At 46.6% G+C, this 16628-nt stretch overlaps 1 protein-coding gene across 1 annotated transcript in view; it reads left to right on the top strand.

Annotated features, from left to right (window-relative positions):
- Window positions 1–16628, top strand: part of Sulf1 (sulfatase 1) — a 125612-nt gene that overhangs the window by 98096 nt on the left and 10888 nt on the right. The window contains exons 13-21 of the mRNA XM_051197007.1: window positions 6017–6233; window positions 8350–8584; window positions 10269–10365; window positions 11226–11320; window positions 11529–11594; window positions 12626–12801; window positions 13735–13877; window positions 13969–14092; window positions 16578–16611. Of these exons, the coding sequence (XP_051052964.1) occupies window positions 6017–6233; window positions 8350–8584; window positions 10269–10365; window positions 11226–11320; window positions 11529–11594; window positions 12626–12801; window positions 13735–13877; window positions 13969–14092; window positions 16578–16611 (1187 nt within the window). The remainder of the gene's footprint in view (window positions 1–6016; window positions 6234–8349; window positions 8585–10268; window positions 10366–11225; window positions 11321–11528; window positions 11595–12625; window positions 12802–13734; window positions 13878–13968; window positions 14093–16577; window positions 16612–16628) is intronic.

Genomic DNA, 16628 nt, shown 5'->3' with positions numbered 1-16628 from the left:
AAACATGGCTTTTATCTAATCCCAGGAGAAAGTAGATTCTTGGAAAAACAAAACAAAACAAAACAAAAAAAAAAAAAAAAAAAAAAAAAAAAAAAAAAAAAGAAAGAAAAGAAAACTGAAGCTCGTTTTTGTTTGCTTGCCTCTTAAGCAAGTATATTCGGAGGTGTAAATTACAGCGTCTGTATGCAATTGGAAGGAATCATGCAGTCCAGAGCATAGGCACCATCATGATTGCCCAGCGGTTTCTCCAGAAAGAAGTACCCAGAGTCATAAGTATTGTGGTAGGCATTTCATGCCTCATTTACATACAGAGAAACTGAGGCACAGAAGGAACAGTCAGTAGACCAAACTAGAATTGGAAGTCTAAGTTCAAACCCAGATTTGTGTGAGTTGAAGCCACAGACCCCTCTAGTCTGATAGCTCAATCACACATAGTGCCAGCCTTCGGGAGCCTGAGATAGGAAGATCGCATACTTGAGTCCAGAAATTCAAGACTATTCTGTGTTACATATTGCTGTGAAGAGACACCATGACCATGGCAATTCTTCTAAAGGGAAACGTTTAATTGGGTGGCTTACAGATGGCAGAGGTTCAGTCTGTTCTCATCATGGTGAGACGTGGAAGCGTCCAGGCAGACATGATGCTGGAGTGTTAGCTGAGGGTTCTATATCTTGGGTAGACAACAGGAAGTGGTCTAAGACATTGGGCATGGCTTAAGCATATAAGAGACCTCAAAACTGCCCCCAACAAACCCATACCTACTCGAACAAAGCCACACCTCCTAATAGTGCCACCTGCTTTGAGCTTATGGAGGCCAATTACATTTAAACCATCACACCAGGATTATTAAATCCTTGTCTTTAAAATATATATAGAGTCCAGTGAGATAGCTCAGTGAGTAAAAATACTTGCTACCCTGCCTGACACCCTGAGTTTAGTCTCAGAAACCCATCTGGTAGAAGGGAAGCGTTGGCTCCTGCAAATTATCCTCTGACCTTCATACAAGTTCTATGGCATGTTTATGTACACACACACACACACACACACACACACACACACTACTGCAACTTGTCCTCTAACCACATGAGCTCTGTTATGTATACACACATGCATATTTACACACACACACACAAAATAAATTAAAAAGAAATAATAATAATTGCTATATTACAGGATTTATAGCAAGAAAATAAGTTGTGCAGTGACTAAACAAGCACTTTAAAAAGTCAGTTCCCATGTCACTGGCCTGGGTTTATATAGCACATCTCTTAGAACTCAGAGCACTGAATAGTTTTTACAACATATCGTTAGGGGCAAAAGAGCCAGGTATCATTTTATCAGATACAGAGTGTGGAAGAAAACTGAGATTCTGTTGTTTGCTCAAAGCCTAGCATTAGGAAGGAAGCTGAGGTTTTCAGGCACCCACCCTCTTTTACAAATGGCTACTTTGTATCAAGTTCACATTAATGTGCATGAAAAGATGTTATAACCACAACATTAGCTGAGCACTTTTCACAGGGTTGGGAAGAGGCTCTCCTTGGGTTGTGTGTTTCCATTAACTCTCCTAACCCAACCCAGCTCCCTCACTTAGCAGCCTTGAGCAAGGCTACAGAGAACTAAATTCTATGTAACTGCCAGCTTCTCTACCTTATAAGGCAGGACAGACTATGAGTAACATTTACTGCCTCAGTGAATGGGCAGCGGCAGCCCATCGGGTAAGAATTGCAGCAATGAATTCCTGTAACCAGCTCCTAGCATCAAACAAGCATCCAGGAGTGTTGATGGTGGAAGTAGCAATGGCAATGAATGAAAACATTTGCAAAAGGTTTGGGATGCTTTTCTCATTAGTCCCGATTCTATACAAGTCTAGCTACACATGATATTCTTGGCTCTGTGCATAAGAATGGAACCAGCCCTGTCTTCTTCACTGGCGTTATTTACACACAGGCAGGTGGAAACAACCAAAAACCAGTCCTCGTGACTACCAAACTCAACAATAGCCCACTGAGATAGCAAGGGTTGGGGGGTGCATTTGGGAACATGGCCATGGTCCTTAGCGTTCATGGTCCTTAGCCCCCAGGTCCAAGTCAGTGTAGTTGGAAAGGCTAAAATAACAACAGAAGAGAGTCGACGGATAATTTTATCCAGCACCTTGCTGACTGTATCCAGAACCGTTGAGGGAGGAATTTATGGACACAAGTTTATAAAGCAGAATGAGAATTGAAACGAGATAATTCCCGAAAGCAAGAGAGAGATCTGTGGGAGGAGTGAATGGCTGGATGCAGGCAGGTAGGTAGAGCGATGAACTAACTGCTTTACTAAGGAGCCTGGGGGGACCGGATCAAAGCTGGGCAGGGACAGCCATGCCCTCCAGGGTGCATGTGAGATGAACACAGCTGATTTCACTTCCTATCCGGCAGCCAAATCCAAGGTGAGCCTCACAGATGAGCTAGGAGGCAAATACCTTCTCTTATTTCCACCGCTGAAAAGCTTGAAGTTTTAATTTATGAATAATTCGTTTAGAAGTCCACTGTCTTGTGTTTCCACCTATAAACTCGCCCAGAGAAGCCGCCAGTTTAGTAACAGCTGGTTTAAGGTTTTATTGCACAGTCATAAAAAATGTCATGATAATAGGCACCAAAGTGGTAATTTTGTTTCATTGAAATTCCTGGTATGCTTGCCTTGGGAAAATTGCCTAAGCCTCTAGCTAATTACAATATGCTAATTATGCTATGCAGAAACGTCTGTGACTTCTTCAGAAGGTCCATGGTAGAGGAGATAGTTAACACTTTTGTCAATGAGTATTGCCTTTTCCAAGTGTGTGTGTGTCACTGCATGTATGTAGCTGTGTTGTGTGGAAGTGTGTGTGTGTGTGTGTGTGTGTGTGTGTGTGTGTGTACTCACACATGCAGATATGTATGGGTATTTGGTCTCGTGTGAAACATTGCTGCTCTCGGACCAGACACTAAGATTCTTAAACACACTCCCATTCCTTGTTTCACAGGAAATCTACGAGGAATTTGGCTGATGGCAATATGGGTTAGATTCCAAATAGGCGGTCACTGGAAATGTTACACACACCTTTGTGTTCTACAAGAATCTACTTGTACCGTCAGCTCCTCTAAGCCAGAGAGGAAAAACAAGACAGAAAACCTTTAATGTGCTCTGGCCCAGAACATTCAGAGAGTTTGCAGGGCAGTCATGGGGTTCAGCAATAACTATGTGGCCAGGCATGGTGGTACACACCAGCAGCCCCGGTTACAGAAGGCTGAGGCAAGGGCATCCCGCTGCTGAGACCAAGTCTCAGAAGCAATTTCTGTTTGTAGCAGAGATGGTGTGAATTGGAACCACAGACAGCCCTTGCCCTTTAGGAATGAAATTATCAGCCCCATTTTTCTGTGTGGCCGAGGCTGGAGCATTGTTCAGGCTTACACTGGCTGTGAAAGGAGTTTCTGGCCACTCCTTCTGCTCCTGCAGACCTCAGGCTTTGCAGATACTGGCTGTGGAGATTATCCAGGTGGGTGGCTGCATGGTAAGCCATTTGGATTCAAGACAGAAACAGACTTATACAGACACACTGAATGACCTCCCCCAAATTTTCAAACTACAAAATGTTACCTCTTTTTGGCTGTACTAATCAACAACAGGAATTCTGTATGATACACAGCTATTTCTTAGTGAAAATGTCTTTCACCTTCTGAGAGCTTGTTCTGGGGCTCTCACAGAGCTTCCTTTGGGTTTGGGGTTCTCAAGTTCAGTGGTCATTCCTCTGAGTGCCATAGAACCTGCTTGGAAATTGGTGGCCGTGCTTTACTTGGCGTGGACTCTGAAGCTAAAATTCAACCACTTGTCCATTCACTGGAGAGAGAGTTAAGCAAGCTGGTTACTTTTAAACAGAGCATAAATCCTGACTCATACAAGTGCTGGTCTGAGGTTATTGTCCTGCCGGAATCATTTTTGAGATAATTACATCTGCACATTTTTAGACACATCTTGCCTCGCATACAACACAACCCAAATATTTGTAGCCTCAAAGACTCAAGCACCTGAGCTCCTGAGACGTAAATATTTTCCTTCTGCCTCCCTCCTGGTTTCCAGCTGCAAAGAAGTCCGCAAATGACATATTAGAATCACTTGGGGGTTGTTGTAGTTGCCAGCATCCAGCCAGTGAGGACTCACTCGTGTGACGTGGCTCCTTTGAACGCAAACAAACTGATTTCATATTTTCATATGTTTGTTTGTTTGAACCAGAGTCTTATAATCCAGGCTGCCCCCCCAGACCTACAATCATCCTGCCTCCACTTCTTGAGGGCTGATATCACAGGCAACAGTCACCAAGATCAGCCGGCTACATTTTTCTTTTAAGATTTGTTCTCTCTCGCTCACTCTCTCTCCCTTTCTCTTTCCTCTCTCTCTCTCTGTCTCTCTCTCTCTCTCTCTCTCTCTCTCTCTCTCCCTTCCCTTACTTCCTTCCCTTACTTCCTTCCCTTTCCCCAATAAACTTTTCACATACATTTCATTTAAAAAAAGAAAAAGGATTTGTTGGCTGACTTGGAATCATAGAATGAGCTGTAGATACTCGGGGCTTGTGAACATGTACCAAAGACACACAACTCCCTTGATGGAAAATGATGAAATGATGGTGACTGTAAACCCTGTTCACTGTGGAGGTTTGTGTAGCATTTTAGACATGTTTCATTTATCTGCTGAAAAAGCCATCAAGTCCCTTGGCCAAAATCTAACTCACAGAGATCCACCTGCCTCTGCCACCCGAGTGCTGAGATTAAAGGCGTGTGCCAACAACGTCCGGCTCAAAGTTTGCTTTTTTTATGTATTAAAAACTTTGCTTCCGTGACACCTCCCAAAGCTATGGGCTTACCAAAGTTGGGCAGGAGATACAAGATCCCCTTAGATGGTGCTAGAATGGGTATCCTTTGTAGACACAACTTCCTTGAAGACATTTGACAATATGTGTGACACAGCATGGTTCTAGAGCACAAGTGGATGGCTCTGGCCACAGCTTAGAAACCTGTGTGTTGACATTTACATAATGACACACAGGTAGTGCTTGTACTTAGCAGGGAGAGAAGGATACATTTAACAGTACCGATGCTATCAGTACTCACTCTGTTCAACTGTTACCATCAACTTCCATTGAAGGCCAGCACTCTCCCTACTAACCAATGAACCCTCGGGGGTTGTAGGAGAGAAAGTGAAATGTAAAGACATTATTGTGATTTCCACGTGGGAGGAACTCCCGAGGGCCTTGCCCCCCAGAGTGAGGAGACATCAGAATTAGAAAAGAGCTTCTGAAGGGAACCCTGAGGCATTCCCACAGCTCCTTACAAAGCTGGAACTAGCATTACCTCCCGATTGCGTTCCTCTGGGAAGGTGGACTCCATCGTCCTCATCCTGGGGTGCACAGCATGCTGTGCGCGTGCAGGGTTTGTTGAATAAGAAAAACTAACAAGTTTGTCTACAGTCTGGAATACCCCGAGTCAGCGCTGCCTGTAATGGCCTCAAATTAAATTCCTCTCTGCCTTCCTCATGTACCACTCTGCTCTGGATCGCTTTAGATCCGGGAGGCAGAGAACAAAGCAGGCAAGTTTGTTTTTCCAGAACAAATGGGGCGGTTTGGGGTCCTGGTGTAGACAGCACTGACAGCTGGCTCTGTGTCTTGGGACACTGAGGGCTTTAACATGTTTCATTCAAGACTGTTTAGTCTGGGTGATGAGGATGCATTTATCAGCCTTCATGACTCTGGTGTCACTGACGCAGGTCTGATTTCCAATGATTTCATTATCATGTGTATGCGCCTGCCACAAAAGAAATAGAACCGAGGGCAGAGTTACTGCAGGCTCTCCTGAAAGCGTGTCCCTTTTCATTCATGCCAGTGCTGCCAGTGAGGGAAGCGGGGGCGGGGCGGGGGCGGGGGTGGGGGACGAGCTGGTGCTAGAGTACTTAATAAACACCACCTGGCCCAGCCTCGCCAACTGCTCCCCGCTGGCTTTTGCAGAAGTGGCAGTGCATTGAGGACACATCTGGCAAGCTTCGGATCCACAAGTGTAAAGGACCCAGCGACCTGCTCACCGCCCGCCAGAGCACGCGCAACCTCTACTCCCGCGGCTTGCAGGACAAAGACAAAGACTGCCATTGTAAGGTGTCTGCTTATCGGCCCAGCAGAAGCCAGAGAAAGAGTCACAGGCAGTTCCTGAGGAACCAAGGAACACCAAGTAAGCCATACCTTGTGGCAGGCGCGTGCTCTAGTGACACACCCCTCCCCACGCCAACGCGATCCCGATGTTATTTATTGGTGCCTAGATTTCTGAATAAAAGCAAAGTCACTGTTCCCTTTGAAGTAAGACAGCAAAGATGGCTTAGAAATTGTACTCTGTAAATATTTTCACTTAGCCACTTAGCGTAGACTGAAACTCCCCTTGGGACACACCGCATCAGCAGGAATGAAGAGGCTTCGGTGGATATTATTCCACGGGACTTCTGCCGGACCCGTGTGGGTGGTTTAGGCCCATTTTATTTCCCCTTCGTGGTAACGGCCTGATATGTCTGTCTGTCTTAAGTTGCTTTAAAAGTTAAACTTCAGGTATCAGTCCATGTGCGTTTAGCCCAAGAAGAAAGACATGAGCAGTTTTTAAAGGCATATTTTTCATATTTTAGACTATATATATTTGCGTGTTGCCGAACGGTTCTATCATATTGACTAAGAAGATCAAATTGGTTGAACTCAGTATGGCAAACACTTACTGCCGACAATTCCCATCATAAAAACTCCCGGGTAATTGATTGACGTGAGAGTTTACAGACTTACAGGAAAAACAAAACCAAACCAGGGAGCAAGCCACTGAAGAGTGAGAGTCTGGCGCCACCTAATGGCCCATGTGAGAAGTGGCTCAAGTCTGTTAGGAAACAAGTTCTCTAAACCTGTATCCGACTGCCATTGAGTATGGCATCCTGCCCTAAGGAATGTACCAGGTTTGTATGGCAGTCCTAATGCCAGGGCTCCTCTGATAGCCCAAGCTTCACAACTGTCTCCCACATACGGAGGGCCTAGTTCGGTCTCCTGGGGTCTCCACAGTTGTGGGTCTGGAGTTCATGAGTTTCCACGAGCTTGGCTCAGCTGTCTCTGAAGAGTTTTGGAGCCCACTCCCCATGGTGGATGCCATCTGCAGTCTTAATGCACGACCCAACCTATGCTGACTCCTCATGGGAGCCCTTACCTGTGAGGAGCAGTGGACTGGGGTGGGCTGGAGGGGAGGGGAGTGGGTGGGAGGAGGTTGGGGGGGAGCAGGAACCGGGGTGGAAGGGAGAACTGTGGTTGGAATGTAAAATGAAATAAAAACGTTTAAAGATGGGATAAAGGCAGGGTTGGGGAATAAGTATGCATGTACATTTGCTTCTATAGTCATGTAAAAACACAAAACAAACAAACAAAAAACCTGTGTCCAAGAATTGGGGACAAATCATCAAGAAAATCCTAGGACAGTTTTGTGCTAAACAGAATGGACTTTCGGATCATGAATCGTATCCTGAATTGTATCCAAAATTGACTACTATTCAATTTCCACAAATTCTTTCTTTCCCACAAATTCTTAACAGAACGGTTAAGAACAACTGAGTTTCGGGATGGTGGTGATGGCGGTGGTGGTAGTGTACACCTTTAATCCCAGCGCCTGGGAGGCAGAGGCAGGTGGATCCCTGTGAGTTCGAGGACAGCCTGGTCTACAGAGCGAGTTCCAGGACAGCCAGGGCTACACAGAGCAACCCTGTCTCAACCCCCACTCCCCCAAAACCCACCGAGTTACGGGATTGTCTTTCTTCCTGGAAGGAAACTGATCACATTTAAACTGCACAAGAATATCACAGCTGATACAACCACCCCGATACAAGCATCCCACTTAGTAACAGGAACACACTCTCTCCCCTTCCAGAAAGTTTTCACTGTGTGGAATTCTTTTCAGAAAAGGCAGCTCACACAGCACATCCCGGCTCTAGAACCCAAGGAACAGCATGCCAACCTCAAGGCTTCAGTTCCCTTTTCCAAGAATGTGGACTATAACACCAAGACATGCTGAAAACTAGATATGAAAGCGCACACATAGCTTGCTCGCCCCCTTGGTGAGGGAAGAGCCTGAGGTCAGAGAAGCATGACATCTGTCACAGGACGAAACCAGTAAAGAGCCTGCTTTTGTCTCTGTGATTTCAGGAACTATTCCAGGTATCAAGACACCCAGTAGCAATGCAGGGGCCACTAAGACCCCAAGGCGACAGGTGATACTCTTCTCCCCATGCGCCAGCTCGTCTGTGTTAATGGCTTTCCCCCCCTCGTTCCAGAGTATAAGCCCAGATTTGTGCACACCCGGCAGACTCGGTCCCTGTCGGTTGAATTTGAAGGCGAGATATACGACATAAACCTGGAAGAAGAAGAATTGCAAGTGTTACCGCCAAGGAGCATTTCTAAGCGCCACGACAAGGGCCACCAGGCTGCCGGCGGCGACATCGGGAACGAGATGCTGGCAGACAGCAACGATGCGGTGGGGCTGCCCACCACCGTCCGTGTGACGCACAAGTGAGTCTGTTTTTGTAGTTCCCAGGCTGGGGGTCGATATTACCTCACACCCCATACAGTCACCATTCGGGCTTGGGGAAACTAGTCAGCACTCAGCAATGCCGTGCCCAAAGGCTTGCCTGCGCACAAGGGGCACAGGGAAAGAGAGAGCCAGCAACTGCCTCGACATGAGCTTGGGTTCCATTTCATATTACGGCTGATTAGCCAGGAACCCAGCTAGAGAAATTCTGTCATACCTTGACTTAGCAGGCCTGGGTGGAGTTTCTACCCCCCAAGTCGTTACCTACAGAAGTGTCTGGAAATAGATGGGAACAATTCTGGGGACTCTTCCATGCTCCTTGCCCGTCCCTCGATTTAGAGCATTGCAGAATCAGGCCTCAGAATTGGAACACACCTTGAAGAAAGATGGTGGTGGATCCCAAAGAAACTTGTAGAAAACAGTTGTAGCCTAGGAATGGGTATGTAAAATACAGAAAAACCTGACCTGCCTGATAAGAGCAGACGGAAAGGGTTGGAAGTCATCCAGACAAGAAACAAATACTATTTCCACAGCTTAAAAAGTTCACATGGCTCTTCCATATTCCTCCCCAAATTTATCTTCTCTCTTGATAAAGAAGTATTCTCTTCCTCAATTTATTAGATCTTCATTTTATCCCCCAATGCCATTACCATGGCGCACCATGCAGCAGGATGAGCTCACCCAGAATTTATACTTTTTAGAGTCACATCCTCCCCCTCATACCCACCCCCTTTCTATGACTCGGTTGTTACTTTGTTTCAAACCTTAATGGGTGGGACTAGGGACATAGCTGGGTTGACAGACTATTCACCTAGTTTGCAAGACGCCCTCGACTTGGAGTTGGATAGTGGGTTCAAAACTTAAGAACACTGGCAGTTCTTCTGGAAGATTCAGGTTTGGTGCCTGGAATCCACATGGCGAGTCACAGCCATATATAACCCCCCACATCAGGGGATCCAACACCCACTCTGCCTCCCACGGATTCTACACGCACATGGTCCACAGACATACATGCAGACAAAACACCTCTACACACAAAATACAAACAAATAGCCAGTAACATAAGCCCTGGGGTCTGGAGTTGGTCCCCACTAGGCATGGAGGAGGGCACTTATGGTTCCAGCCCTCAGGGCTTGAGCAGGGTCGGAAGTTCAAATCCAACCTAGGATACATGTAACTATCTCAAAAGGAAAGATCCAGAATGGAGAAGCTGGAGGTCTAGTTCGGCCCAGTGTAAAGTGTTTGTCCAGCCAGACACCCCAGGTTAGAGCCTCAGCATGGGAAAACAGGAGTGTGCACGTGGGGTACTTGAGCTGTGTTTTTATAGGTAAAATAAGGAAATGATACATCTCTTCCAAGACCATTTTGCATTGTCACTCTGAAAACACACACACACACACTTTAAAAGCTTGAGCTGGGGAATGGAGCCCCTTCAAGGGAGGATGACTGAAAAGCTGCGACAAAGTGTTCTGGGGAATGATCTAGTCACAAGCAGTGACCCTGTCCCTTGTGCGCCAGTGGCCAGGGCAGTCTCGTTTACCCTTGTGTAGGAATCAGCTCTGTGGCCAGTGCCTTTAGCTAGGGTGGAAGGCTCTGAGTTCTCTTTGCTATCGCTGGTGTTTTCTGACCGTAAGCCTGTTTCTCTTGGTCCTGTTCCCTTTTAAGATGCTTCATTCTTCCCAATGATACGATCCATTGTGAGAGAGAGCTGTATCAGTCAGCCAGAGCGTGGAAAGACCACAAGGCCTACATCGATAAGGAGGTCAGTGTTGGGGCTGGGGTAGAGCTTGGTGGTAGAGAGCTTGATTGTCGTAAGGAAGGACCTTAATTCTAGCCCAGCATCGAAAACATACAAACAGAAAGCAATCCACATGACTGTGTGTTCTGTGAGCCATCTACGTGGTTATATGCTCAGCTTAGCCCTGCTGTGATGTGTGGGACACTCCACGTGTACACATCTTCCTTTTTGTAATTGACTAAAAACTGGGAAATCCACCAAGGCCTTTATCTTCCTCCAATGACATTGTGTGCCGTGCCTGGGCGGCCAGAGTACCAAGCTGGCAGGGGGTGTCGGGATTGAAACACTTAACAGACCACCAGGAGAGGTGAAGAGGAAGCTGCCACCTTTTATTACAGAGAGTAAAGGGCTTATATACCCCAGCCAGGGGAAGGGCTAAGCATAGGAGGAAATCGTGCACCACCCACACCTGGGTCAAGGCACGGGCTGTGCACACCGGAAAGTTATGAGAACAACCGTGTTTGATCAACCTTGAGAGCATGGGAGTTCTACAGCTGGGCAGGGAGGAAGAGAGCTGTAACCGACAGGTACTTAAACTTCCCAACAACTGTGGTAGTCCCACTGAAAGCAATCGAGGGAAAAACAGGGACGAAGCCGATAATCTTTTGCATATGTTTGAGGAAACTGTTCAGCTATAATGAGATATATGATAACGTTTCTGCGGCACACTGGCTGGAATATAGATGGAATATAAATATGTTCTATGACTCGCTCTTCCCAGCTGTGCTCTGGAATAGTTGTAATTATGCAATCCAGCAAACAAGGCATTTTATAAAGGCAAATCCTGATCTTAGAAGGGAACCGTGTGAATGTGTGCTTTTCAGATTGAAGTTCTGCAAGACAAAATTAAGAATTTAAGAGAAGTAAGGGGACACTTGAAGAAACGGAAGCCTGAGGAGTGTAGCTGCAGCAAGCACAGGTGAGCGGGTCAGTTCCTAACACAAGCGAGCCAGAGGCTGGCTTGAGGCTGGCGCCTCTTTCACTAATGCTGAGCATGAATCCATTGCCGTTAGGCATTGTCTGAAATAGTAACAAATGAATAACTTCCCGCCGTGTGTGTGTGTGTGTGTGTGTGTGTGTGTGTGTGTGTGTGTATGAGACTCACTTTTTAATCTTCTGGCCTACAGCTATTACAACAAAGAGAAAGGTGTAAAAAGGCAAGAGAAGTTAAAAAACCATCTTCACCCTTTCAAGTGAGTAACTTCGTGTTTGTCTTATGTACCAGGAGTCAGGGACTATCCACGGTGCCTGGGGGGGACCCCTGTGTTGCACAGGGGATTTTCCTCCATGCATGGTCCCCTCCGTGGGGATTGATGAAGGGGGTAACAGACCCTTGGCTAAATTAGGGTGTTCAGCAAGAATAACCCGTGACAGCGCTGACCCCTCAAAATGTAAGGAAGCATGAAGTCTCAGGTGCAAGAGATGTTTGCATTTGAATGTGGGCAAAACTGAAATTACGTGGGAAAGCAAACGCAAAAACACCTGCCAAGGAAGTCAAAAGAACGTGAGTTGGAAGGTGGGGAAGAGCGTTGTGAAATGCTGTCGTTTGAACATGGCATTGCTATTGCACGCATGAACTCATTCATAGCAGGCATGAGATCAAGCCAACTAAAGAGCTAGCATGGGTGAGGGCGGAGCTCACGAGGCCCCACCCCTGAGGAGCTATTGGCAGTTGATAGCTGCCAGAGGATGGAGACCCAGGGGTGTGACGGATGGTAGGTAGTCCATGCTCCAGGGGATGGCCTGCACATATGGGCATCATTAATTAGACTCAGTGGGGAGAGGGACAAGCATTGGGTAGATATGATCATATCTCACATACATGATAGAATTTGGAGTTCTCCTAAAGAAGAAACATGATAAATATTTATAAACATTCATCATGTATAATTTGCCAAATTGTTTTTAATCCACCTATTGTAAGCTGCCCCGTCTGACTTACCATTCATGGACTGAGCTTCCTGGAGATTGCATCATTCATTGCCCAAGGGTTGTGGCTGGGAAGGTGCACTGACTCATGCCAAAGTTTACTCCCATCAGAGCTTAACAGCAAGTGACTGTCAGGCTTAGTAAAGCTCTCGGCACGGAGTGAGTGACGATGCTGTACTCGAAGGTGTCTATGAGACATGGAGGTCACCAAAGCTCGTGTGTCTGTGCGTCTTCCGGGTCCTCCTCCTCATAATGCCCTTCCTGGTCATCAAAACAGTTCCTTGTCTTGGTCTAGGGAGGCCGCTGCTCAGGAGGTGGACAGCAAACTGCAGCTCTTCAAGGAGAACCGTCGGAGGAAGAAGGCGAGGAAGGAAAAGAAACGCCAGAGAAAGGGAGAGGAGTGTAGCCTGCCCGGCCTCACCTGCTTCACACACGACAATAACCACTGGCAGACTGCCCCATTCTGGAACTGTAAGCCCTGCCCCCCGCCTCCCCGCCCCCGCCCCTCCCCGCCCCCCCTCCCGGCGGCATATCCTACCAGGGCGCAGAGAGCACCCCTCCTACCTACCGTACTAATGTGGGCCAAGAATCCCTACGTAAAACATAGCGGCCGAGGGTAATCCAACCGGAAAACGCCGTATTGTTCAAATCATTTTTCTAGAAAAAAAAAATTAATTTTCCTTCAGAAACTATGGCTTGCTTTTTTGTTCTTGTTTGAGTTAATTTTTGTTCTGATTTTCAAACAGCCTTACTACAGATTCCAAGCTGACTTAGAAAGAGCTATGTAGGCCAGGCTGACCTCCCATTTGCAACCCTCTTGGCTCAGCCTCTCAAATGCTACGGTTACAGGTGTACTGGCTTCTGGTCCTAGAAAGGTTTGGCATTTTTGTTTAAAGTTACCAAGTGTCTCCTTGAGGTTTCACACGGAGGCTGCCCAAGGCCGTTACTCCCAATAAAGCCACTCAGGTCCGGGGCAGTGAACACTTGGGGCACCTTTGCCCCCAAGACTGGCTTTGTGCCTTAACTCCAGTGCATGCGCCTTAAAAGGAATAAGAAACGGTAAAGACGCTGCAAATGCAGGGGTCATGCCCTCCTTACCCTGTGCTCCTTTGACGGAAGATCATGGGGTCCGCAAAGGTTTCCCATTTTGTCTTGAATGGCGGAAGATGTGGACTAACTGTGCACTTTTGAACGGTGCTCTCGTTTTCTTTTCTTTCTGTACGGGGTTCCCTGAGCAGTAGAGGAATTGTGGCCCAGGTTGCGTGGAGGGAAGGATGTCATCTTGGACAGCCAATCACAGCATTTATGAGAAAGCAGCCATGGAGCCTGGAGAGAGATACGGAGGTGGCCAGCTTGTGAAGCCTCTCATTCTTGCCGTTCGGCTTTTTCTCTCTTTTCCGACAGTGGGATCTTTCTGCGCGTGCACGAGTTCTAACAATAACACATACTGGTGTTTGCGTACGGTGAACGAGACACACAATTTTCTCTTTTGTGAGTTTGCTACCGGCTTTCTGGAGTATTTTGACATGAACACAGATCCTTATCAGGTAAGACAATGTTTTCACTTGACAAGGGTGGTTGGAAATGGGATAAGCAGACACGTGCTTGAGTGCATTGTCTCGTCTACTTCACCCACAGCTTACAAATGCAGTACACACGGTAGAGCGGGGTGTTTTGAACCAGCTACACATACAGCTAATGGAGCTCCGAAGCTGCCAGGGTTATAAACAGTGCAACCCAAGACCCAAGAGCCTTGACGTCGGTAAGAAAATGCACTACTTCTTTCTGTCGTATTTAGAAAACTCCGTATTATCAAGATTTCTCCTTTTGACACATTTCCACGTATGAGCATATAGTTTAGGGTACTTCCAAGAGAACCTTTGTAAATAGTCCCAAACCTAATTTGATCCCAAAGTCTCTCACTCTGAGCACAGTGATGGGAAGCCGAATTTACTGAAATATGGAGTGTGAGTAGCCTCCAACCTCTTGCGTGCTTCCCCTGTATCAGAAGACCTGGGTTTCCGAAAGAAGCATCCGTGGGAAGACGAAATCAAGGCTTTGGGGCTGTCCCATGGCAGCCATACAGTCCTCAGTAAACCAGAAGCTCCATTACAGTAGCTTGGTCGAGATACACAGTGCCCTGCTTCTCCTTCTCACAAAGAACCCTCCACCGCTGTCTGAATCCCTGCAGAGACAAGGGAATTGCATTTCTTTTACCACCATCTCCCATTTGAAGATACAAATATTTAGGAAGCTTGTTAATTTGGAACCTGAAATGGTGCTGGAAAGATGTTTCCACCCTGCCCAGCTGTGCATGCCTGACTTTTTTCCTCCTTTGGGTTTACGCAGACGTGGTTCTGTACACTGTCTGTCCAACCTCTGCCTTGCCACTTGGAAGAGCCATTGTCTGTACCATCTGTGTAGGAAAGTAAGTGTCAGTTATTCACAGAAAGGAAGAAACAGAGCTGGAGATGAACCTGGCATCCCTCCAGAATGACAAGCTCAGGTCACTGACTTTGGGAAGCGGTTTGCAGGGGTTCCCCTACCCCCACCCTTCGTGAGACACATTCTTACTCTACGTAGCTGGGCTGACCTCCAGTTTACTGTGTAACCCAGTATGGCCAATCGCTCAGTGTTGAGAATATAGGTATAAGTTACAATGCCTGACTTGCGCGAGCTCTGCCTCTCTCTGGTTTTGATTATGCGCACACGTCCGTGTCTGTGTACAGGTTTGTGCACATGACTATAATGCCAGAAGACGCCCAAATAGAGTGTCCCTATCCCCTGGTGCAAGAGTTACAGGCACTTGCAAGCCATCTAACATGATATTAGAAACCAAACTCTGGTACCTGGAAGAACGCTATACGCTCTTAACCAGTGAGCTATTTTGTCCCATCCCAGGTGAGGCATATTTAATGCAACCAAATCTCATCCTGTGGTTTGCAGGTCCTGTAGAGCCAGCATCCCTAGCAATAAAAATGACAGCCATCCATCTGGTCAAGTCACTCTGTGGCAGTTACTTTTTTGTTGCCATGATAAAAAGTCATGGCTGAAAGCCATTTATGGAAGAAAGATACTGTTTTGGTTTACAGTTCCAAGCAGATAGGAGTCCATCAGGACAAGGCAGCAAGTGATACACAGTGTGGTTGGCGCAGGAGACCGAATCACAAATAAGAAACTGAGAGAGAACAGCCAGAGAGGTGACATTATAAACTCCCAAAGCCACCACCAGTGACACACTTCCTCCAGCAAGGTTCCGTCTGCCCAAGCTTCTGTAACCTCCCCCAACACGCTCCTCCAACTCGGTGTTCAAACATCTGAACTGATTGGGGCGGGCGCAGACTTGAACAGAGAAATGAGGTTCTTCTTCAAAAATGATCAACCCACCCACTGGCTCGCCATTTCCACCCCCGTAAGGTCTGAGATCAAACAACCTGCAAGAAAGTCCTGTGAGGTCAAGGCTCAGCTCAACACCTAGGGAAAATTACCCAGGCACGAACCAGGCCTGCAAAGCCCGTCTTTGGCGGCTTACTTCACTCAGCTTAAAGCTTTGGAAATATTCTGCTTATATGCTGACCTTTCTCAGAAAACAAGAGAAGAAAAGAGATGAAAAGCCGGGGTAGGGGTGTCGGGGAAGCCAACCTGTGAAGGCCCGAGGTCTAAGCCAAACTATTTGAGGCACTAGAAATATTACACACCGCTGTCACTCCCCGAGAGAATGTAGCAGCCTAAGTCACGGGTGATGACTTACCAGCCCACTGCGGAAAAACCTGATAGGGTCCCTTAATAGTGAAATGACAGGCCAGGTGGGGCCTAGTTATTGCTATGCCCTTTAAGTAGACCCCTCCATGGTCTGGACGGTTCCTATGGGAGATTATTACAGGCCTCCCTTTCCAAGCGCTACCCTCACCCCTCAATCCCTGCAAAAAAGTGTTTTTAATTTACTCGGAACTTCTGGAAACACCTTTCCCAATGTGTTTTTTTTTTTTTTTTTTTTTTTTTTTTTTTTTTTTCTGACCCAATTTAGTTTTGTCATTTTACATTTTTTTTTCCCTAAAGCCTTTTTATTCTTAGCACTCAGGCCTTTTGAGGCTAATTAATAGACTGTCTCCGTTGAATGTCAGTGCTGTCTGTATTTAACACAGTATGTTTCTTTCTAGGATTTAGATGTATTCGTGGAAACTGCATAGTGAAAGGTCCTATGAGTTCTAAAGCTAACTGATTCCTCTTCTATTTTCCTACATCAGGAACTAAAGATGGAGGAAGCTATGACCTACACAGGTATTCACACTTCTTTA

Source organism: Phodopus roborovskii, unplaced genomic scaffold (assembly GCF_943737965.1).
Source record: "Phodopus roborovskii unplaced genomic scaffold, PHOROB, whole genome shotgun sequence".
Taxonomy (NCBI): domain Eukaryota; kingdom Metazoa; phylum Chordata; class Mammalia; order Rodentia; family Cricetidae; genus Phodopus; species Phodopus roborovskii.
The sequence above is the reverse complement of the archived record's forward strand: the minus strand, read 5'-3'. Positions and strand labels throughout refer to the sequence as shown.